At 46.3% G+C, this 25984-nt stretch overlaps 1 protein-coding gene across 3 annotated transcripts in view; it reads right to left on the minus strand.

The window, feature by feature from the left end:
• Positions 1 to 25984, minus strand: part of TJP2 (tight junction protein 2) — a 165186-nt gene that overhangs the window by 93034 nt on the left and 46168 nt on the right. Inside the window, exon 1 of one of the 3 annotated variants that reach the window (XM_077474972.1) lies at positions 12838 to 13057. The exons of the other annotated variants lie outside the window; for them this stretch is intronic. Within the exon in view, the coding sequence (XP_077331098.1) occupies positions 12838 to 12912 (75 nt within the window). The 5' untranslated portion in view covers positions 12913 to 13057. Of the gene's footprint in view, positions 1 to 12837; positions 13058 to 25984 lie in introns of those variants that run through there. 3 annotated transcript variants of the gene reach the window in all.

Genomic DNA, 25984 nt, shown 5'->3' on the forward strand with positions numbered 1-25984 from the left:
GAGCACAGTGATCATTGCTAGCGGCTGTAACAGCCACTAGCAATAATCGCATGAATAATTCGGCAGGCTGGTTGTACCCAAGTTGATCAATCGATGGGTACATTCAGCCTTGCCATACATGGTCGAATAATCTATGGCCGGCTTTAAATCTATACCTAGTTTTTTCCAATGTTTAAACCAGGGATCCTCAAACTACGGCCCTCCAGCTGTTGCGAAACTACACATCCCATGAGACATTGTAAAACTCTGACATACCACAGACATTTTTCAATACCTCCTCCAGTCGCCGGGGGAGACATTCCCGGGGCCCTTCGGGCGCTGCGGCGGTACACCGTTTGGGGTAAGAGCCCTATTTTGTGCCATTTACCCTTTCCCTTTTATTATATTGTATCCCCAATGATATTTTTCTGTGTAATTTTTTCTGTTTAATTTATTATACTTACGTTTTCTTACAAACATATGTATTTCCTGAAGAAGCTAATTTAGAGCGAAACTAGTAGATATACGTCACCACCTGTACCAGTGTATATATTGTTAAATGATTTTATCATTTGAATAAACTTTGTATTTTACTCTGGTTTAAATATCTTGTCATCAATATCTTTACATGTACCGCAATAGTCCGTTAGCTCACTTTTGTTTTCAGTAAGCCCGATATGGGAATCGGGCCTCCCAACCTATATTCCATACCACAGACATGACAAGGCATGATGGGAATTGTAGTTCCTGAACAACTGGAGGGCCATCGTTTGAAGACCCATGGTTTAAACCATTAATGATGCTTCATAAATTATAAGGCAAAAATGTTTTACATTAAAGATTTTTTAGATTAAAGTTTTCGATTTTGTTTGAATCTGAATAGAATAGGGAAGGGTTAACAACCTTGTCAGGTTATTTTTTGCTACTACCACTATGGAAAAGATTTCACTTTGCTTCTTGTACCAGAGATGCAACAGGAAGACAAAAGGAATCTCCCAATACGATGGGACTCCCGTCTTAAAGCGGAGGTCCACCCTAAAGTGGACCTTCCGCTCATTGGAACCCTCCCCCCCTCCGGCGCCACAATTGGCACCTTTCGGGGGGGGGGGGGGGGTGCAGGTACCTGTACAGTACAGGTATCTGCACCCACTTCCAGCGTAGATTCTGCAGAAGGTACGCCCCTTTTCCGCAGAATCTACGCCCCTTTCCGAAGGTCCCCCGCTGCCTGGATCCCAGAGACAATGAGGACCATCCTTATTGCGCAGCCCGACTCGCGCATGCGCAGTAGGGAACTGGGAAATGAAGCCGAAAGGCTCCACTTCCTAATTCCCATACCCAAGATGGCGGCGGCAGCACCCGAGAGACGATCGAGAGATCGGCTTCGGGTGCCGACATCGCGGGTGCGCTGGGCGGGTAAGTGTCATTATTTTAAAAGTCAGCAGCTGCAGTAATTGTAGCTGCTGGCTTTTTTTTTATTTTTTTTATTTTTTTTAAACGGCGGACTCACGCTTTAAGCCAGCCATAGACGGTTCGAATCTTGGGTGGTTCAGCGGGAACTGGCTTAGATTTGAAACCTCTATAGGCAGGCTGATTGTACACAAGTCAATCCATCGATCAACTTGGGTACAACCAGCATGTTGGATTTTACAGTGGCTATAGCTGCTAGCAATATTCCCGGCTCCCTGCAACCCCCTCCCTGCCAAAAGAACACAATGGCTCAGCGGGAGGGATTCTCTCATCAATACTGTCTGTGTTGATTGGGGAAATTAAGTAAATTTCTTACCTGAAACCCGTGGTTGCCGGAAAGAAAGTTGCATCATCTTTGGCCTGCACTAGACACTGGTCCATAAGTGAATATTTTCCCTCCCCAACCCTTAAATGCTGGATTCCCCATCACTTTCTATTTCAATCACAACGGTCACCCAGACAAACAAAGGGTTGAATCTCCCCTATGGGGCACAGACAATAATAAAAACAGAGGCTCTGTCTTTAAAGCCTCAATCTGAAAAAAAAATATATAATAATAATAATAATAATAATAATACGCTGCACACATTTTCAACCTCCCATGTCCATGTGCACGAGGCTTAATGCAGAAGGATGCTTGAAATCAGGAGAAAACTGATGGAAAAAGATCCAACAAAAGCACTGCAAACATTTCATCCCATGGATAGATCAAATAAAATTGAATCTAGAGGATATAATTCACAATGCACAAGTCAGTGTCTGTCGTCAATCAAATAAATATAGACACTAAGAACTGAAAATTCGACAAAATAAACACTAAGCACTTTGTATGTATTAACACACTCCCTCACCAGAAACACAAAACAAGACATCAAGCGCTGAACGACTACACAGCATCGAACTACTGAGCCCCTGCAGAGGGCAAACAATACAACTATTCAGCAGCAGTGCCATGAGAACACTACCTCCCTTCACTAAAACACAATTCATTCCTGGCATACTTTGTATCTCATTAATATGACAAACTTGGTGGAAAGAATCGTCTGCTTTTATGCTATAATAAATGTTTATGTTTCTCTAATTCATGTTTTCCGAATCCTTGTTTTGACCCCATTTAAAAATCTATTCTATTTCCTTTGATTTCAAAATGAAAAACCAGACTTAAAGCTGAACTCTGAAAGTTCAGCCACTTTGTAAAATGCGCTGACTTACTATGTGCTACATCCAATGAGCTGTATGCCACCTTGTGGACTTCTCTTTTTAATTTGCAATTTTTATTTCCATTGCGCACTAGGAGCATAGCCATCACTATACTTCAGGTGCTCCAACTCTGGACCTTATGGTCTCAACTCCAGCAGCTGCGGAGTCATATGCAGCCACTCTGTCTGCCCCTTCTGCCCAATCACAGAGTGCTTTGTATTATGTGAACCCATTCACGAAATACAAAACCTTCTGTAAATTGACAGCAGAGGAGAGGGATGGGCAGAGCTGCTGCTGTAAGAGAAGGCAGTGTCCCTCCTGTCAGGGCGCTGGGAGTGTAGTGGTAGCTGTGCTCCCAGCACTTCATAAAACTTTTAGTTGTAAATAAGGAGATACAGCCTTGAGAGCGCATGCACCTTGCTGGACTAAACCCCAATAAGCCAGGATGTTTTAGGAAGTGGTTGAATTCCTGGCACACGAATTTAAAGAGTAACTCACGGCAGAGAGCTTTTCAACATCTTCCCACCTAGCGCACACATATACGCAGCCTCTTGGAAGACAGTCTTTATCTGTAGAGAACTGGCCTGTGGAGGCCTGGCTGCCCCTCATTTAAAAGTGAAGTATGGACTTTATCTTTTTGGCTGAATCATACTTACCTATGCGATCGATGCTGTATCTGTCCCCCGCCAGGTCCAACACTGAGAACCGAGCGATCAAACAAACGCTGGTCGCTCGGTTCTCAGAGCTCCATGGAGCAGAGAGCTGGTGAACGTTAGTTAGCAGCCCTCTGGTCTACCCCCAACCCCCCCCCCCCCCCACACACACACACACACACACACACGCTCGCTGGAGTGCTGGGCTGTAAAGGGGGTGGGAGCGGCTGGACCAAATGCCGGTCCAGGCACGTGTGCGGATTCTGACTTCATGGTCACGATCTTGCCAGAGCCTGGACCACCTGGACTGGCTCTATGACTTCAGCCTGCTGTCAGCTGAAAATGGGTCACAGGAGTGCAGATCGATCTGCACTCTTGTGATCCAAAGAAGAAGTACAGCCAAATGAGCTTTGGCTGTACCTTCTACTTTAATCGCTGTGATAGCCTTTGATTGGCTATCACAGTGATCAGTCACTGTACAGCCCAGCTCTGTTTTTTTTTTTTTCCTCTTGAAAGGAGAAAAGTGTAAAAGAAAAGAAAAGTTTGAGTAAAAAAATGAAATAGCTAGATCATGGTTTGATCTAGTTCAGCGTTAGAGTTAGGCCTCATGCACACAGGATGTTTAAAAGACGCCAGCACCTCGACCAAGAAAAAGCAGCGGTAAAAATATCGTTTATACACGTTTTTCATCATTTGTTCAGTAGAAACACTCCATATAATGTAAAGACTTTGTATAGTATATATCCTGCTTAACTGCTATTTGCATATTGCCCCATTGTAAACATTGTGACAAAAAAGCCAATAGGATCTGCTGTTTTTTCTTTGATTTCAAAACTAAAGTGTGAGAAGACTATCCACTCCAGCAAGAGATTTCATTACCAAAACAATGTGGATCTCAAGATAACAAAAAGCAATGATAAATGAACAGTACCCCATAGTAACCATACTGCAATTATCTGTCATTGTTCTATTTACTAAAGTCAGATAAAGGAAGAGATCAGCCTTGTCTGCTTGCTCTTGGATATAGTCCTTTTAACCACTTGCTTACCAGGCACCTCCTATCCAGACCAATTTTCAGATTTCAGCGCTGATGTACTTTGAATGAAAATTGCGCAGTCATACAACACTGTACACAAAATAGCTTTCTTTTGGTGGTATTTGATCACCTGTGCGATTTTTATTTTTTGTTAAAAATAAAATAAAAAGAAAGGATTTTTTTAAACAAACATTTTTTTTGTTATAAAATTTTCAAACTGGTAATTTTTGTCCGTCACTGATGTACGCTGATGAGGCGGCACCGATGGGTGACAGTGATGGGCAGCACTTCTATGCTTACATCATGTGATCAGCTGTCATTGGCTGACAGCTGATCACATGATAAGGGGCTGGGACTCAGATCGATGATCACCTGAGTCTCAGCGACTTGGTGATCACAGCGCGCTCCGCCTATAGGGCGCGTGCAGGGAGCGTGCACAGGGGAGGCCGTCATATGACGGCCTCCCAGGAATTCACATCTGCGCTGTGGCCGTCATTCGGCCATAGCGCGGATGTCAGATGGTTAAGCTGACCATACATGGATTGATATTTGGCAGGTTCAGCAGGGATCTACTGATCGACTTCTATAGCCAGTAGTGCTTTTCTGAGTATTCTGATGACGGGGAAGTCTCCTGTCATCAGAATACAATAGCTCAGCAGGGAGGGTTCCTCCATCCACCCGAAAAAGCTAGTCACACACACTATACAAAATTTTCTTTAAACCTTTTTTCCTTTATTAAGTCATGTATGGGCTGCCCTAGTGTATCCACTCCACTGGATGGAGGAGCAACAGAGACACCTTTGGACAGCAGCATTGTCAGTCTGGGGAGAGGGCCCCATACACACTATCAGATTTTCTGCAGATTTTTGTCTTCAGATTTAGCAAAACCATATAATATGAGGTCAAACCTTAAGAGTTTCAATGTGTATGCAATCAGGCAGACCCTTGCACTACGTGGTTTTGGTAAATCTGAAGACAAAAATCAGCAGAAAATCTAATAGTGTGTATGGGATATTAAGCTAGCAGATTTAGCTGGACTTGACAAACAAACCTAAGCTTAGCCCCTTCCCGCCGAGCGTACGCATATATGCGACCTCAGCTTTACGGGGCTATACCAAGATGATGCCCGCAGCGGCAGGCATCACCCCGGTATTGTTTTTTTTAGATCGGGCGGTTGGCTTTCCAGGGATAACAACTGATGCAGCTAAAAGCCGCTCGGTTGTTATCCTGGTGGAGCGGGAGGGGACATCCCCCCCTCCTCCTGCCACTCTTCCTGGGCCTCCCGTTCCACCAGGAGACCCGATCATCCACTTCTGGCGGATAGAGACAGACTGGCACGAAGCCAGAAACAGCATCACGTCACTTCTGGTTTACTCGGCTTCCAATGGCGCAGTTTTTTTAAAAATATACAGTATCGCCGTTTTCGGCGATCTGAATACTTTGAAGTGCAAAGGGGGGCTTGGAGGTCTTTTAGACCTCCTGTTACCCCTATTACTGTCACAAGGGATGTTTACATTCCTTGTGACAGCAATAAAAGTGATAATATTTTAATTTTTTAAAACACAATGAAACGCAGCAAAGAAAATGCATACGGAAGTCGCGCCCGCATAAGTAAACGATGTTCAAATCACACATGTGAGATATCACTGCAATCATCAGGACAAGAGCAATAATTTTAGCACTAGACCGCCTCTGTAACCCTAACCTGGTAACCGTTATTTTTTTTAAATGTCACCTACGGAGATTTTTTAGGTACAGTAGTTTGTCGCTATTCCACAAGTGTGCGCAATTTTAAAGCATGACACGTTTGCTATTTACTCTGTGTAACATCATCTTTCACATTATAGAAAGAAATTGGGCTAACTTTACTGTTTATTTTTTTTTATTTATGAAAGTGTCTTTTTTCCCCAAAAAGTTGCATTTAAAAGACCGCTGCACAAATACAGTGTGACATAAAATATTGCAACAATCGCCATTTTATTCTCTAGATTCTCTGCTAAAAAATATATATACAATGTTTGGGGGTTCTACGTAATTTTTTAGCAATAAATACAGATTTTTACTTATAAAACACCAAATGTCAGAAATAGGCTTCGTCATGAAAGGGTTAAAGAGGTTGTAAACCTCCATTTTCAAGTTGTAGCTATACTAGTAAGCCTATAATAAGGCTTACCTATTAGGTACAGTAAATATATCCTAAACATGTACTATTTAGGAGATAGGTACTATGCCGATGATGTCATCGGCGCATGTGCTGTGAACAAACCGAGTGGCGGGACTGACATCACATGACTCCAGCCAGTCACAGAGCCGGAGTCCGCAGCCTGGAAGGAAGAGGGGTGAACATGAATGCGGCCTCCAGCGGGAACAGCACAGGCTTCGTTTGCAGGTAAGTGCCACATCATAATCTGCTAGTATGCATCACATACTAGCGCATTATGCTTTTACTTTACAGGAAACAAAAAAGGAAGTAAAACCGTTCAGGGTTTACTTCCTATTTAACTCCAGGTAACAATTTATAAGCAGTTATAGCAAACAGGTTTTTTTTCTCCTTCTGGGATAAAGGTTTTATATAAATGAATAAAATCTGGCCATTGTAAGTACTCCTCTCTGTGCCAAATGGTTTGTCTCAACCACAGTTTGAAGGAGAAAAAAAAAATAAAAAAATCACCTGATCCCCCCCCCCCCCCCCCCCCATAAATTCAGTCAGTGTAGATGGCACTGTGCTATTGTGTTCTGACAGTCGCAGGTTTCCTAGCTGTCAGAATACAATGATCAACGCTGGCAGCTATAGCCACCAGCAATGATCGAATGGAAAAAAAAAAAAAGGAAGAACAGGCTGGTTGTAATGAGGTTGATTGACAGCAGCCTCAAGTGTTATTAAAGCCTCGATTTTTTTAATTACATGTCATACTTACCTGCTCTGTGCAATGGTTTTGCACTGAGAAACCCCGCACCTCCTCCTCCTCTTCTAGGGTCCCCCCATAGGTGCTTCTGGCTTGTCTACTTCAGCGAGTGACCCCGTAGAAAGCCGTTTTCTACGGGGGCACTTACGTGGGCTCACTCCTGAGCCACCCTGTCTGCATCTATTGACACAGACAGGGCGGCTTAGGCCCCACCCCCTGCTTCCTCGTCTCATTGGATTTAATTGATGGCAGCAGGAGCCATTATCAACCTACCCAGGAGGAGGGACAGAGCCGTGAGAGCTGCTGCTCTCATGCACAGCGATGGATCAGGGGGATTGAGGGGGATTCTGCAGCACAGAAGGTTTTTTTTACATCTATTCAAAGAAAGCATGAAGGCAAAAAAAAAAAAAAAAAAAAACCAACAGCATTGTCTCCCCTCTTTAAATATGAATAGATAATAAATATCACATTTTCTAGCTGCAGATACATTTTTTTCTCCACAGTTCCTGTCTATTTCCTGCTTCCCCTGCTTAAGCAAATGACGTAAAACATTTGCTCCTGTTGGCTCCTGGGACATTTTCGTTAGAAATCCCAGGAGTCTTCAGGCTTTTTTCTTTTTAAGTGAGTGGAGGAGTGCTGGAAGAGGGCAGAGAAAAGCTGGAAGAGGGTGTTTCGTCAAATTTGGCAACCCATCACATTTTGCTACCCGCTGGAGTGCGCATGTGCGACACCGCCATATGCGTTCCAAAACGGTTGTAAGACCACTTTGCCACAGGGCTCGCTCGCCACGCTTCAGGCACGGCCTCGCTTCACTCGGCATAGTTATAATCTAACTCTATGTCCACTTGGATGGTGGGGCTTGAACCTGGACTCAGGGGTGTGGGCACAAAATTCTGCGCAAGTGCATATCGCCACAGTGTTGAAACGCATATGGCGGTGTCGCGCTTGCGCAGTCCTGTGGGTAGCCAAATGTGATGGGTCATCATATGTGATGAAACAAGGGCAGAGAAAAGCTTGAAAAGAGCAGAGGACCGACCTCTGATATTTACTGCGCATGCTCGGACTCGCTATGTGCCGCAGCTGTGCAGATTCAGATTGCTGATGGTGGAGTAGCCGCATGAATTTCCTGGAAACTGAGGGTGCTGGTTTCAGCTGCCCTCAGTTAAAATGGCCACCGTGACATATGTGGTCATCGGTGTTACAAACTATTGTGTACATTGCAGAATGGAGCATTAAGAAAGGAAAAGTACATAAGTGACATCACTGCAGTATTTAGATGCTGCCTGTATTTTCTTTCCAAAATTTTAGGAGTGACTGAAGTTCCTCTTTATAGCTTTAGAACCGATTTTATTACAACCAGCCTGCTCATAGATGGATCTAAATTTGGCCACTTTAGCAGAAATTTCAATACGTCTATGGCTGGCTTCGGTTTACACTTGTGGTTAAGGGGCGGTAAAAGAAGGCAGTTAAGGCATCTTTTTTACTGCCCTTTAAGTTGCAGGTGTACAGCAGCACCTGGATAGGGTAGTACACATGCCACAGATGTGCTGCTTTGCTTCACGGCCTGGCAGTACGGCCAAACATAACCCAATCAAGTATGGTTGCACCGATACTAGTATTGGTGCCAATACTGAGTATTTGCACAGGCATCAGTACTCGTGCCAGTGTTAAAGAAGTCCGGAAATTGGAGCCGTCAAAAAAAAGCAGCCGGCAATGTTTATTAACAACATTGCTCAGCCCTGAAACACTAAAATAAAAAGAAACATTATTTCTTTCTGTATATCTCTGTTTCTTCATCTGCAGATCAAAGGGGTGAACAAATGTTCCTCTGTTTAACCCCTTAATAACCCCTAGTTAAAGCGGGGTGCCCATTTAAAAAAAATAATTAAAAGTCAGCATCTACAAATACTACAGCTGCTGACTTTTAATAATTGGACACTTACCTGTCCCAGGGTTCAGCGATGCAGGGGATCGAAGCCACGCTCGCCCCCCCCCCCCCCCTGTTCAGTGGCGCCGGCATTGTAAGTGTGGGTGCCCGGCTGTGGCTTCTCAGCCGGGCAGCCACTGCACATGTGCGAGCGGTGCCGTGAGTGGCTGCGCAATCATCTGGGACCTGTCACGTGTCCCAGATGATTGACAGGAGGGAGGGGGCAGAGCTGAGCCCTAACTGTGCCGAGGGGAAGTGATGTCACCAGCCCAGGCACTGAAGGAGGCAGACTGAGAGGGACCCCCTAGCAACAGCCATTTAGAGGAGAGTTAAAAAAAAAAAAAAAAAATTTATTTATTTTTTTTAGGAATATTCATGATTTTTTTTTTTTTTTTTTAATTATGTTCACTTATATGTTATAAACGATAAACAATTAAAACTTTTTTTTTTGTTTGCTTTGTTAGTGAATATCTTTACACATATATTAACATATTTACACATTTCACATTGAAAAAGCACCAAATTAAAAAAAAAAAAAAACATTGATTTATTTAATTTGTAAATAAATGTTCAATGCTTTGTACCATTACTGACAGTTGTGGTAGGTATTGGCGAGTACAAAAAAAAAAAAAAAAGTATTGGTGCATCCCTACAATCAAGTGAATGGGGCTGTGCAAGCCAAAAGCTAGGCTAGTGGTTTGGGTGCGGTTTCCCAATCAAAAACCCCATTTGGCTGTTAAACAATAAAAGGGCAATCAGGAGGTAGTAGTGTCGCCTCCTGAATGCCTGTCAGCCATGCTTGAACTGGTCTCTGAAAAGCAATCCATTGTGGATCCACTAACAGAAGTGTAAGCGCCCGTACTGGCAAGATCATCAGGGGAAAAAAAAAAAAGACTAAAAAGGGAAAGAAAAGTAATGCAGCCATCACATCTAATGATCAGTAAACTGCAATCAACGCAATGTTTCTTTTTCGAATGGATACTTCTTTATTTATGCACACATTAGCATATCTGAGTGACAGGATAGCACATGTCCTGAGTTCCCCTGCCATGGCAGAGTACAGAATGGCTAGGAAGTGGTGTGAATATGATCCTGAGTATCTCCCTTGTCCTGGGTGTCAGTCTGGTGTCACAGGAGCTGCACAAAGTCCCTGCTCAGCAGTCCGGGCCATGGAGATCAGTGCATTATACATGAGGACACACTGCACTGCAGCAGTATATACCTGTAATAAGAGGGATCGTGGGGGGCAGGCGCCTTCCGCAAGAAGAAGGGTGGGGGGGGGCAGACACCTTCCGCCAGAAGAGGGATCGTGGGGGGGCAGACGCCTTCCGCCAGAAGAAGAGGGATCGTGGTGGGGGGGCCAGACGCCTTCCGCCAGAATAAGAAGGGGGATCGTGGTGGGGGGGGGGGGGCAGACGCCTTCCGCCAGAATAAGAAGAGGGATCGTGGTGGGGGGGGGGGCAGACGCCTTCCGCCAGAATAAGAAGAGGGATCGTGGTGGGGGGGGGGCAGACGCCTTCCGCCAGAATAAGAAGAGGGATCGTGGTGGGGGGGGGGGGGCAGACGCCTTTCGCCAGAAAAAGAAGAGGGATCGTGGTGGGGGGGGGGGGGGCAGACACCTTCCGCCAGAATAAAGACGCCTTCCGCCAGAAGAAGAAGAGGGATCGTGGTGGGGGCAGACGCCTTCCGCCAGAAGAAGAAGAGGGATCGTGGTGGGGGGGGGGCAGACGCCTTCCGCCAGAAGAAGAAGAGGGATCGTGGTGGGGGGGGGGGGGCAGACGCCTTCCGCCAGAAGAAGAAGAAGAGGGATCGTGGTGGGGGGGCAGACGCCTTCCGCCAGAAGAAGAAGAGGGATCAGGGGGGGCAGACGCCTTCCGCCAGAAGAAGAAGAGGGATCGTGGGGGGGCGGGCAGACGCCTTCCGCCAGAAGAAGAAGAGGGATCGTGGGGGGGCAGACGCCTTCCGCCAGAAGAAGAGGGATCGTGGGGGGGGGGGGCAGACGCCTTCCGCCAGAAGAAGAGGGATCGTGGGGGGGGGGGGGCAGACGCCGTCCGCCAGAAAAAGAGGGATCGTGGGGGGGCAGACGCCGTCCGCCAGAAGAAGAGGGATCGTGGGGGGGGGGGCAGACGCCGTCCGCCAGAAGAAGAGGGATCGTGGGGGTGGGGGGGCACATGCCATCCGCCAGAAGAAGAGGGATCGTGGGGGGGGGGGGCAGACGCCTTCCGCCAGAAGAAGAGGGATCGTGGGGGGGCAGACGCCGTCCGCCAGAAGAAGAGGGATCGTGGGGGGGCAGACGCCGTCCGCCAGAAGAAGAGGGATCGCGGGGGGGGGCAGACGCCGTCCGCCAGAAGAAGAGGGATCGTGGAGGGGGGGCAGACGCCGTCCGCCAGAAAAAGAGGGATCGTGGGGGGGGGCAGACGCCGTCCGCCAGAAAAAGAGGGATCGTGGGGGGGGCAGACGCCTTCCGCAAGAAGAGGGATTGTGGGGGGGCAGACGCCGTCCGCCAGAAGAAGAGGAACCGTGGGGGGGCAGACGCCTTCCGCCAGAAGAAGAGGAACCGTGGGGGGCAGACGCCTTCCGCAGAAGAAGAGGGATCGTGGGGGGGCAGACGCCTTCCGCAGAAGAAGAGGGATCGTGGGGGGGGGGGGGCAGACGCCGTCCGCCAGAAGAAGAGGGATCGTGGGGGGGGCAGACGCCGTCCGCCAGAAGAAGAGGGATCGTGGGGGGGCAGACGCCGTCCGCCAGAAGAAGAGGGATCGTGGGGGGGCAGACGCCGTCCGCCAGAAGAAGAGGGATCGTGGGGGGGGCAGACGCCGTCCGCCAGAAGAAGAGGGATCGTGGGGGGGGCAGACGCCGTCCGCCAGAAGAAGAGGGATCGTGGGGGGGGCAGACGCCGTCCGCCAGAAGAAGAGGGATCGTGGGGGGGCAGACGCCGTCCGCCAGAAGAAGAGGGATCGTGGGGGGGCAGACGCCTTCCGCCAGAAGAAGAGGGATCGTGGGGGGGCAGACGCCGTCCGCCAGAAGAAGAGGGATCGTGGGGGGGGGGGGGGGGGCAGACGCCGTCGGCCAGAAGAAGAGGGATCGTGGGGGGGGGGGGCAGACGCCGTCCGCCAGAAGAAGAGGGATCGTGGGGGGGGGGCAGACGCCGTCCGCCAGAAGAAGAGGGATCGTGGGGGGGGGCAGACGCCGTCCGCCAGAAGAAGAGGGATCGTGGGGGGGGCAGACGCCGTCCGCCAGAAGAAGAGGGATCGTGGGAGGGGCAGACGCCGTCCGCCAGAAGAAGAGGGATCGTGGGGGGGGGGCAGACGCCGTCCGCCAGAAGAAGAGGGATCGTGGGGGGGGGCAGACGCCGTCCGCCAGAAGAAGAGGGATCGTGGGGGGGGGCAGACGCCGTCCGCCAGAAGAAGAGGGATCGTGGGGGGGGGGCAGACGCCGTCCGCCAGAAGAAGAGGGATCGTGGGGGGGCAGACGCCTTCCGCCAGAAGAAGAGGGATTGTGGGGGGCAGGCGCCTTCCATCACACAAATTTCAAGTTTCACACACTTCCAGTAAGTTTTGCTCCCCACCCCCTCCTCCTACCAAGGTTTGATCACATGACTCGTCCACTAATACCTGCAGGAACCTAACACACCCCCCATCCCCCAGCAATCAGCTGATGGCGACCACTTACCCCGAACCAGGCTGCCAGATCCTTGCCATGGTTAGGCGCCTGATGATGAAATAACCTGTCTCCTCGGATGGGCATCGCGGCTTCTCTCTGCTTCCTCACTCCACGTGTGTCCCTTTAACAGCGATCTCCTGTGTGACCCGGTCGGACGATCACTTTACTTTGTTGTGTGCTGCCATCATCAACCTGTCCGTGCACATCGATCCCTCCCAGACAAGAGTAAACTCCCCAGGGGCGAGCCTCTACCACTCCGACAGGGGAGGGGGGACTTGTTCTCTGGCCTGGAGAAAAGTCCATCCATCCTCCTTTGTCTTCCGGAAGGCAGTGCTGATCAAAGGCTGAGCTGAGTAAACCGAGAAGATGTGTCTGTTTTCATGTGTATCCTGCCAGCTAGGGTGGACTGACTGGTATTGTACAGACAGTGATCCCCTCCCTGGGGGAATGGTACAGTCCAAGTGCTGCAACTCCAAGCCTGAAGTTTGGAATCAGAAAAGGAGGAGGAAAAAGGGAGGAGGGGGTGACACATTGTGGTGTCCTGAGACCAGGAGAAGTCACTATTCATCATCAGCACTCACTGCTCAGCAATGAGGTCTACACTGCTCTCTTATATTCATTTCTGCTATGATAGTAGAGATAGATGGAGATGAATTCCAGTACAACTATGGGCAAAACTTTTTTTTGACCACCATTATTTTCCAGCACTGCCTTAACCCTCTTGGGCATGGAGTTCACCAGAGCTTCACAGGTTGCCACTGGAGTCCTCTTCCACACTTCCATGACCACATCAGGGAGCTGGTGGAGGTTAGAGACCTTGCATTCAGTGGTGTAACTAGAACCTTCAGGGCCCCGATGCAAGAAACCATGAAGGGCCCCCCTGACAGGGCCCTTTACTCTGAGTTTGTTGGCGGAACAACAGGGCCCGGTTGCAAGTGTGTGGCTGCATGTAAAGGAACCAATTTCTCCATTTGCCGCCGCTTCTCCACCTCTCCCTTCCACAGGCATTCAGCGGCTGCAGGAGGAAAATGAAGAGACCGGTTCCTCTATGTTGGTGTTTCTCAAGCTTTTTCTAGTCAGGGCACCCTTTAAGTACATCCCTATGTGAATGGGGCTGCACCGCAACCACCCTGCAACTGTGTGCATTGCATGCAGTTGCAGCATAGTGATGATGCATTTAAGGGGTTGTAAACCCTCGTGTTTTTTCACCTTAATCCATCCTATGCATTAAGGTGAAAAAACACCTGGCAGTCACCGGAACCCCAGCCCCCCTGTTTTACTTACCTGAGCCCTGGAACTTCACCAGGTGGAGATGCGCTTTTCCTTTGCCCGGGGTTCTCAGCTCCTGATTGGATAGATTGATAGCAGCTCAGCCATTGGCTCCCACTGCTGTTAATAAAATCCAATGACGCGGGCATCGGGGGCGCCTGCAAGGTAACCCCCCCCCCCGGAGAGCACTTCTCCTAGGGGATTGTCTGATAAGAGGAGGAGCCACGAGAGCCACCGAGGGACCCCACCGAGGGACCCCAGAATACAAGGTTCGGAGCCATTCTGTGCAAAACGAGCTGCACAGTGAAGGTAAGTATAACATGTTTGTTATTAAAAAAAAAAAAAAAAGCAAACCTTTACAATCACATTAAGGGATTAAAACAGGTGGTCAGGAGACAACATATTGCCCCTTTACCAGCTGTCAAATGCCTCTGAAAAGCGATCTGGGCACAGATCGCTTTTCAGAGGAATAGCATTTTTTTTGCTGCTACTTTGAACAAGCAAGAAAAAAAAAACAGTTCTGATTGTACACATATGGGGTAGGGCTGGGGAAAAAAATCGATTTGAATCTTGAATTGAGTTGAGAGGTCAAATCGATTAAAATTTTCAGCAAATAGTTTTTTTTAGATATTTATTTTTTCACCAGGATCAGTGCTGACACCGCACCGGTCCTGAGGAGCTGCGGGCAGGAGTTTTTAGGTGAGGCCGTGGCTTTGGCCTAGTCCGCGAGGCCGGAGCTGCGGACTAGGACGAAGCCACGGCCTCACCTAAAAACGGCCTGTCCATAAAAATAAAAAAAATGGATTTGAATTGTGAATCGAGTTTTTTTTATTTTTTTTTTTTTAAATGACTTTTTTTTTTTTGAAAATCGCCCAGCTCTAATATGGGAAGGGGGGGGCAGGATTAAACGCAGATACATAAAATGTGCATACATACATCTAAACAGCGGCGGCTGGTGCTCAAAATTTTTGCGGGGCACAAATTTTTTTATAAACCAAATCATTAAATGCAGCCACTGTGCCGTCAAACACTGCCACTGTACCCTCAAATGCAGCCACTGTGCAATCAATCGCAGCCACTGTACCCAAACGCTGCTACTGTGCCCAACAAACGCTGCCACCGCGCGACACCTAGTGCTCTGAATTGAGACAAGTACACATAATAGAGGGATATGTATTTCTTATTTAAAGAGGAACTGCAGTCTGCTCCCATAGTTTGTAATAGAAACATCTTTACCATCCTGAAGCTTCCCTTCACGCACTTTGCATATTATTTAATATATACTGTGATTCTGTACTTGCTAAATATGCTGCAGAAATCTCCTTCCACTGAGTCTGACTTCAATCATTTTAACTGTGGGCAGCTAAAGCTACTGCCTGTTCACTTCCTGGATTTACACAGAGGGACACCTCCAGCTCTGCAGCTCTCGTTGGTCCTCTTATGACTCATCCCTTCTCCCTTGGCAAACTCTCACGAGAGTGAGTGAGAGAGAGAGGGCTGTGCATGATGTCATAAGCCTAGGCTTTTTTCCAGAAAAGAAACAGGAAGTGGGCTGTATAAGGTATAAACTGGCAGGAAAAAATATATTTTAGTATCCAAAGTTAAAACAACAAGGGCAGAAGATTTAATAGATGGAAAGATAAAAAAAATTACTGAAGTTTCAAGTTAATGTTTGAGGTTTACAACCACTTCAATGTTGGCTTAGAAAATCATTTAGCAAAAATGGTCGGAATAAATAAAAAAAAAAGAAAAAAAGAAACTGAACGTGTATGAGATAACACCATCATTGTATTAATAGATGTTACCCAATTATCATCATATTATATATCAATTACATCAGGCTTACATTTTAACACATGCATATGTTGTAGATTTGTTTGAACTGTTTCTTGATCGATTCCACTACTAATGTTTCAAAAATTGTTTGTTTTGGGACAGAAAATAATTTTTTTGGGCATAAAATTTTTTATTTCGAGAATCAAAATTAGCCCACTAACATTTCAATTTGGACGATCAATTGCATCAAATGCTTTTCAAACAATTTTTTAACCGGTATGGCCAGCTTAATGCTCCTCAAAGCTCCCAGCTCTCTCTCCCCACCTGGTCCCTGGGGTTTTTCCAATTTGTGAGAACACTGGTGCCACTGGTTCTCAGACTCATAAAAAAAGCTACATAATGTGTATGATTTTTTTTTTTTTTTGTTCTAATAAAACAGCAGTTACATTATATCCAGTTCATAAAGTCATTCACATGAACTCACATGAGATGCCTGCTACAAAGGTGTTGCTGATCTCCTCAGCTCACAAGCTGCTACACTCTCTCCTTGCCACCCTTGCTGGTGGACTGACACACCAGAGGCCCTGTTCCTTTGTCCCCTCTCCTCCCTCATTCGGTGCCGCAACCAGTCTGGGCCCTGGCTTGACACACGAGCACGCATCGGGATACCCTCCATCACTAGACGTTCCCTGGCACTATGAATAAGCCCCAGTGCGAGGGCAGGGTGAAATGCATCAGGGTGTGTGGTTTGGGCGTTTAGGCTGAGGCAGCTCCTAATCGTTTATTCACCTGGGCTGGTCGGCAGTCCTTTTTCTCTTTGCATTAAAGCTTGGTACACACTATGAGTTTTTTTGAGGTTCAACAATCCAACGATCCAACGTTAGTACAGCTGTCTCTCCCGCTGAGCTGTTGTGTTCTGACAGAGGGATGGCACCCCTGCCAGAACACATTCCGGTCTGTGGTCTCAGCCATTGGCTGAGAGCGCTGATCGGGAGCCAGTTTCTGCTGGTTTTCCAGCATGCTCGTCCAACAGACCGGCTTCTGTCGGACCAGCTGGCACGCACATAGGCCGAATGTCGGACTGATTTTACTGATATCGCTCGGCTTTCGGCCTGTATGTATGGAGCTTTACTAGCCCTCTAGGTTTGGTATCAGGATAAGCATGAACCTGGGCCAGGGGGCAATTGCTCCCCAGACCGCTCTGATGCCCTGCAAAAGGACATGTCTAAAGGCTTCCTGGTGAGGAGGAGTAAAAAGTTCCTGCCAGTGTCCTATCGAGTGCGGGATGAGGACAAGGACAGCACCCAGGCTGCCCCCCCCCCCCTCATGGATGGTGTATGCCATGCATGAGCAGGGGCCAGCTCTGTGCCCCAATCGGAGGCTCTCCTTCCCTGGCCGGCCCTGACCAAGCCACCCTGGTTCCCTCCTGCAGCCACCCCTGCTGGCCAATTTAGGAACCCAGAGTCTGTGCAACAGGTCCAGCCCAACCTTCCAGATAGTACCTGGAGCAGAATTTCAGCCTGGGATAGGGGTTGGGAGGAGGCAGGGAAGAGGGAGAGCAGGAAGGGGGCTGAGTTGCTGTATCATGGGCCTCTGGGTTGTACTTGCCATTCTGCCCCTGTATGAACCCCATGTTCTGGGACATAGGGATATGCTTTCAGCTCTACTTTGAATGGCACCAAAAGCAATATAACAGCTCACACAAGGATGTTATATGTTATCGTACATGCTAAGGAAGGTACCCTCCTAAGTAAATTTGTTGTTCTGCTTTTTTTTTTTTTCTCTTGTGGGATCCACATTTAAAAGCTGAGAGCAAATGAGTTACTTTTTGAATGGTGTACGGTCCTCTCTTTCTTCAGATTCAAAGTTTGGCTTCTCACCATGAGACAGAATGGTGCTGACAGCAGGCGTGGTGCTGCATGATGGATAGAGAATAGAACTAAAATATACAGTATAAGCAGAAATAAAACCTTGAATAGTGCTGGGTGTAGTGATACTGAGTGCTGGCTTTCAGCAGAAATCTCCTCTAAATGTTTAGTATACAGCGATGGCCTCAATGACACAGACATATACAGTATACTGTAGGAATAAAATATGACTAGTGTAAAAAAAAAACACGTTTTATCACAGCCAGGGAGCCGCAGATGGAGCATACAGCCAGTCATAGAAGTAAATGGCTATACACCCCTGTACCAATGTAAACGCTGGTGTTCTCTGTATCAGTGTTTACCAACACACATGCATATCAAATGCAGAACTGTTGTCTGTGTGTGAGTAGCCTTAAAGGTTTTGGGGTTTTGCAGCCCTGTACAAGTCTATGGGAATGCAAACCCACCTGAAGCAAGTCTAATGCAGGTCAGGAGAACCCACCAATGAATTCTGAATGATCTCCTAAGCATCTCAAATAAATGGCATTGACACAAGCCTAATCCCTGACCTGCCTTCTGTCTGGTTCTGCCAGCTCCTGGCTTCAGCCTCACCAAACTCTTCATACCAGCTCTTCTGATGAGTCTACCCCTGCTAGTGGAAGCACTTTGCCATCAAGGGTTTCTTCTCCCCAGCCTGGGACATTCCACATCCGTGTCACTCGTGTTCCTTGTCACCAGTCCAGGGGTATTTGGACTAGAGGAGCAAGGGAGTCCCTTTCATTACTTCAGTCTACAAACTAGTACATGATTTTAGCATCTGGGGCTACCACTTTTCCTCCTATTTACCCTAACATTTCAGATTCCCGATACGTGTATGTTGTACCAAGTACTTGTATGCTGTTCTTTTTGTATTTCTTCCTTTTGTGTGTAGTCCCTGGTGACCCTGCCAGTCCCCCTACTTTCCTGTTTTAAACTGGCCACGCGGGTACATCCATCTCAGCATGGTCAGTTTTCTGGCTGGCTGTCCATCCTCCAATGGCCAAGATTTGTGCTGACACGCCACCTGCCCAGTGCCCACGGTAGTTTTACAAAAGGTAGAGATAGTCAGCGCAGAACATAGTCCAGAGGGTAGTATTGGGGGCATTAGTGGTAGGTTGATTAAGGCACATAAACCCAAGGTAAGTATAGTAACAGGTCTTATGCCCTGTACACACGGTCGGACTTTCTAATGAAAAATGTGTGATCGAATCGTGTTGTCAGAAAATCTGATCATGTGTGGGCTCCATCAGACTAATTCCGTCGGAATTTCCGACACACAACGTTTGAGAGCTGGATCTAAAATTTTACGACAACAAAATCCGATCGTTTAAATTCTGATCATGTATAGACAATTCCGACGGACAAAGTGCCACGCATGCTCAGAATAAATCACTAGACGAAAGCTATTGGCTACTGGCCTGCTTATAGTCCAGTCATACGTGTTTTACATCACCACGTTCAGAACGATCAGATTTTCCGACAACATTGTGCGATCATATGTATGCGAGACAAGTTTGGGCCAAAATTTTGTCGTCAGAAAGTCCTCCCGTGTGTACAGGGCATTGGTTGCAATCTCAGAACGCCCAATAAGAGGATAGTACATGACTGGTCTAAACTATGTGGCATGTTCACCAATGCTAGGAGCCTGGCGGACAAGATGGGTGAACTAGAAATACTGTAGTACGAGGAGGATTTGGATTTTGTGGGAATTTCAGAGACCTGGTTAAACAGCTCTCATGATTGGCTGGCTGCCATTTAAGGGTATACCCTTTATCACAGAGATAGAGAGGTTAAAAAAGGGAAAGGGGTATGTCTATATATCAAGAATCATGTACAAGTGAATGTGAGAGATGACATCACTAAGGGAGCTAGGGAGGAGGTGGGATCCTTCTGGGTAGAGCTCCAAAGGGATGAAGCTAAGGAGAAAATAATACTGGGAGTATGCTATAGGCCCCCTAACCTGAGGGAGGAAGGGGAGGCGGACCTCCTACCACAATTTGGATTTGCAGCAATGATGGGAAGTTATCATAATGGGGGATTTTAATTATCTAGACTGGGCGGAGGGAACCATGCATTAGTTAAAGGCTCGCCAGTTCTTAAATGTCTTGCAGGACAATTTCACGGGTCAGATGGTAGACTCACCAACTAGAAATAAAGCATTACTAGAATTACTGATTACAAACAATACAGACCTGATCACAGATGTGGAAATACAGGGCAATTTAGGAAACGGCAATCACAGGTCAATTGGCTTCAGTATAAATCACACAAATAGGAAACATAAGGGAAATACAAAGACACTGCATTTCAAACTTCAACTTCCCTAAACTACGAACCTTGCTAGAAGGCATAAATTGGGATAAAATCTTAGGAACAAAGAACATGTAGGAGAGATGTGTTTGCTTTAATAGCATATTAGATCAGTGCAATAACCAGTGCATCCCATTGGGTAATAAATGTAAAAGAGCAAACAAAAGTCCTATATGGCTTACCGTATATACTCGAGTATAAGCCGAGATTTTCAGCCTCTTTTTTGAGGCTGAAAGTGCCCCCCTCGGCTTATACTCGAGTCATCGCCGTCTGACTGCTCGATCAGCGTATCGAGCAGACAGACGGCGGACATACTACAATTTGAAAGCCGCGCCTCCGCCTCCGCCTCCGCCTGTGATAGGCGGAACACTGAATTTCCCAGCAGCCTGTGTTCCGCCTATCACGCACATCGTCTCATCCTCGTACTACGGACGAGGATGAGACGATGTCCGTGATAGGCGGAACACAGGCTGCTGGGAAATTCAGTGTTCCGCCTATCACAGGCGGAGGCGGAGGCGGAGGCGCGGCTTTCGAATTGTAGTATGGCCGCCGAGGCGCCGACGAAGAGCGGCGATCCTGGCAAGGCACGGGACGGGACGGAGGCAAGGCACGGGACGGGACGGAGGCAAGGCACGACACGGGACGGAGGCAAGGCACGGGACGGAGGCTCGGGACACAGGTAGGCTGGACACACACACACACACACACACACACACACACACACACACACACACACACACACACACACACACAGGGATGGATGGATGGAGACACACACACACAGGGATGGATGGATGGATGGAGACACACACACACAGGGATGGATGGATGGAGACACACACACACAGGGATGGATGGATGGATGGAGACACACACACACAGGGATGGATGGATGGAGACACACACACACAGGGATGGATGGATGGATGGAGACACACACACACAGGGATGGATGGATGGATGGACACACACACACAGGGATGGATGGATGGATGGAGACACACACACACAGGGATGGATGGATGGAGACACACACACACAGGGATGGATGGATGGATGGAGACACACACACACAGGGATGGATGGATGGATGGACACACACACACACAGGGATGGACGGACACACAGGGATGGACGGACACACAGGGATGGACGGACACACAGGGATGGACGGACACACAGGGACGGACACACACACAGGGATGGACGGACACACAGGGACGGACACACACACAGGGATGGACAGGCATGTCTCACCCTCGGCTTATACACGAGTCAATAAGTTTGCCAGTTTTTTTGGGGGTAAATTGGGGGCCTCGGCTTATATTCGGGTCGGCCTATACTCGAGTATATACGGTAACTCCAATGTAAAAATGCATATAAAAGCAAAAGAGAAGGCCTTCAAAAAATACAAGGTTGAGGGATCATCATCAGCATTCATACTATATAAAGAATGCAACAAGAAATGTAAGGGTGCAATTAGGGCGGCTAAGATAGGACACGAAAGACACATGGAGGAGACCAAAAAGAAATCCCAAGAAATTATTTAAGTATGTAAACAAAGGGAGGACAGACTATATTGGCCCCATAAACAATCAGGAAGGACATCTTGTTACAAAGGATGGGAAAAGGTATTGAATTTATTATTTTCCTCAGTCTTCACAAGGGAATCGGGGGGCTTCAGTAACCAAAACTGCCATTTTTATCCTCATGACACATCACAGAAAGCACCCTCATTTCTAACAGTGGACAGAATTAGAATTAGACTTGGGAAACTTAACATTAATAAATCGTTGGGACCGGGTGGCTTGCACCCGAGGGTACTTAGAGAACTCAGTCAAGTAATTGCCAGACCATTTTTCCTAAATTTGTCTGACAGTCTACTGACTGGAATGGTACTAGCTGATTGGAAAAAAGCCAATGTAGTACCAATATTTAAAAAGTGCCCAAAATACATCCCTGGGAATTAGAGACCAGTTAGCGTAACATCAATAATATGCAAGCTCTTGGAGGGGATGATAAGGGACTATATACAAAACCTGTATCATTAGCATTAATCAGCATGGATTCCTGAAGAATCGTTCTTGTCAAACCAATCTATTAACCTTCTATGAGGAGGTGAGTTGTCATCTAGATAAAGGAAGGCCCATAGATGTGGTGTATCTGGATTTTTAAAAAACATTTGTCACAGTTCCCCATAAACGTTTACTGTACAAAATAAGGTCTGTTGGCATGGACCATAGTGTGAGTACATGATTGAAAAGGGTGGTGATAAATGGGGAGTACCTGGAATGGCCAGGGGTGGGTAGTGGGGTCTCCCAGGGTTCTTTGCTGGGACCAATCCTATTTAACACTAGCATCACTGCTAGGGGAAAAGGTACAACATGGGGGAAGCATGGGCAGTAGGGGGAATCCGCAAGTAGTCCATGTGTACCTTGTGCCGCTAACACGTGAAGCTTATATATACAGTACCCTGCGAAAGTATTCGGCCCCCTTGAACTTTTCAACCTTTTGCCACATTTCAGGCTTCAAACATAAAGATATAACATTTTTATTTTTTGTGAAGAATCACCAACAAGTGGGACACAATTGTGAAGTGGAACGAAATCTATTGGATATTTTAAACATTTTTAGCAAATAAAAAACTGAAAAGAGGTGCGTGCTAAATTATTCGGCCCCTTTACTTTCAGTACAGCAAACTCACTCCAGAAGTTCAGCGAGGATCTCTGAATGATCCAATGTTGTCCTAAATGACTGATGGTGATAAATAGAATCCACCTGTGTGTAATCAAGTCTTTGTATAAATGCACCTGCTCTGTGATAGTCTCAGGGTTCTGTTGAAAGCGCAGAGAGCATCATGAAGACCAAGGAACACACCAGGCAGGTCCGTAATACTGTTGTGGAGAAGTTTAAAGCCGAATTTGGATACAAAAAGATTTCCCAAGCTTTAAACATCCCAAGGAGCACTGTGCAAGCGATCATTTTGAAATGGAAGGAGTATCAGACCACTGCAAATCTACCAAGACCTGGCCGTCCCTCTAAACTTTCAGCTCAGACAAGGAGAAGACTGATCAGAGATGCAGCCAAGAGGCCCATGATCACTCTGGATAAACTGCAGAGAACTACAGCTGAGGTGGGAGAGTCTGTCCATAGGACAACAATCAGTCGTACACTGCATAAATCTGGCCTTTATGGAAGAGTGGCAAGAAGAAAGCCATTTCTCAAAGATATCCATAAAAAGTCTCGTCTAAAGTTTGCCACAAGCCACCTGGGAGACACACCAAACATGTGGAAGAAGGTGCTCTGGTCAGATGAAACCAAAATCGAACTTTTTGCCCACAATGCAAAACGATATGTTTAGCATAAAAGCAACACAGCTCATCACCCTCAACACACCATCCCCACTGTCAAACATGGTGGTGGCAGCATCATGGTTTGGGCCTGCTTTTCTTCAGCAGGGACAGGGATGATGGTTAAAATTGAGGGGAAGATGGATGCAGCCAAATACAGGACCATTCTGGATGAAAACCTGTTGGAGTCTGCAAAAGACCTGAAACTGGGACGAAGATTTATCTTCCAACAAGACAATGATCCCAAACATACAGCAAAATCTACAAAGGAATGGTTCACAAATAAACGTATCCAGGTGTTAGAATGGCCAAGTCAAAGTCCAGACCTGAATCCAATCGAGACTCTGTGGAAAGAGCTGAAAACTGCTGTTCACAAACACTCTCCATCCAACCTCACTGAGCTCGAGCTGTTTTGCAAGGAAGAATGGGCAAGAATTTCAGTCTCTCGATGTGCAAAACTGATAGAGACATACCCCAAGCGACTTGCAGCTGTAATCGCAGCAAAAGGTGGCTCTACAAAGTATTAACGCAATAGATTAATCCAATAGATTTCGTTCCACTTCACAATTGTGTCCCACTTGTTGGTGATTCTTCACAAAAAATAAAAATGTTTGAAGCCTGAAATGTGGCAAAAGGTTGAAAAGTTCAAGGGGGCCGAATATTTTCGCAAGGCACTGTACATATTGCAAATGGGGAAGGGGGAGGAGATTTTTACAGTGCTTACAAATAATAATGGAAACCAAAGTATAAAAAAGTATAAATTTAAAAGGATTACAGTTAAAAACCAAACAGAGCCAAATGTTCAATAATATTCAACATTTCAAAGTAGAGGTGGTAATAAAGACAAATGTTCAAATTGAGACAAGAAGATTCAAGTTCATATATAAACCCGACATGTTTCGCCTAGTATCTACATCAGGGGATAAACGAATTACAAAATGTCTTTGAACTGTATAAAAATCACACACAAAAAAAAAGACATGAGTATAAAAAGAACAGCAAAAATATATTACATTGTGTACAGAAACAAATTAATAACAGTTAGCAGCAATTGCCAATGCTCTTCCCAAAGGAGAGCATAGTGGTCGTTGTAGTTTGAGGGATCGGCCGTGACTCTTGCGCATGCGCTCTGGCACCATCACGTCCGCATTTGGTCTGTGACGTCAGACGCCAACCAAATGGAGGACACAATAAAGCTGATCTCTCAGGCAGCACCATTGTCAGAGGCGGAGGGCAACTTACACTGTATCCTGTGTTGCGCAAGATGGGATCGCCATTCTTCTTATATCTCCTTCCCTATTATACGCTTCATTAATCATTTAGTTCTGTGTTTGTTTATTTTGTTCACTACTCAATTACTCTTTCTGCTGGTCCTTAGTCTTTTACCAAATAACTTTAGTGTTGTTATTATCTCAAGTACCCTTAATATACTTTTCATATTTGGCTTTTTTCTTTCTCCTTGTCTATACAATAATTATTTTGCCTGCTTTTATCAATCCTTATCTTACTTTATGAGCTACATTGAGACAAGTGTCCTGGTGTATTCCTTAATTTAGAAGCACTTTTTCCTTTTGCCGATTTCTGGCCATTTAGTTATATGACATGTAACATGTAAACTTAGTTTAATTATCATCATATCCTCTCTATCCCTACATTACAACTCTATTGACCTTCTTCATAAATGTTCATAGGTCCCAACCTCAATAGGTGTAGCCGTTTCCTGACTCTAGGTTTATTCCTTTTTCTCCCCCCCAATACTTTATCCTACTACCTATTATTTTTCTCATCACAGATATATACATTTTTTGGTTTTACTGGATAGAATTCAACCGATATCATAATCGCTCTCCACCCTATGCTCTGCATTTGCTTGCTTATATATATATATATATATATATATATATATATATATATATATTCTACTAACCTGTTTAGATTCTTTCACATATATATACTTTATTGTACTTTCTAGCCTGGTCCTCTTGTTTCCTCTGTGGCCACACAGGGCTCATTTCCCTCTTTGGTTGATTGGTCCTTTTGGTGGTGGCCCCTTCGAGAATTCCCCTCCTTTGGTTAGAGCATTGGCAATTGCTGCTGTTATTAATTTCTTTCTGTACAAGATGTATTATATTTTTGCTGTTCTTTTTACACTCATTGGGGGTTATTTACGAAAGGCAAATCCACTTTGCACTGCGAGTGCACTTGGAAGTGCAGTCGCTCTAAATCTAAGGGGTAGATCTGAAATAGGTGGAAGCTCTGCTGATTTTATCATCCAATCGTGTGCAAGCTAAAATGCAGTTTTTTTTATTTTCCTTGCATGTCCCCCTCAGATCTATAGCGACTTTACTTCCAAGTGCAATTTCAGTGCAGTTTCAAGTGCACTTTGCATTTGTAGTATTCATTTATAGTGCAATGTGGATTTTCCTTTAGTAAATAACCCCCATAGTCTTGTGAAATCCATTTGTGTATTCAGGACAGCCAACGGAGGCTATTAGTTTCCCATTCTACATAGCCTGGTTCAGTTTTAATCTTCCCCAATCTCTA

This window comes from Lithobates pipiens, unplaced genomic scaffold (genome assembly GCF_037356315.1).
Source record: "Lithobates pipiens isolate NorthernLeopardFrog02 unplaced genomic scaffold, aLitPip1_a1.2 Scaffold_13, whole genome shotgun sequence".
NCBI classification, from domain to species: domain Eukaryota; kingdom Metazoa; phylum Chordata; class Amphibia; order Anura; family Ranidae; genus Lithobates; species Lithobates pipiens.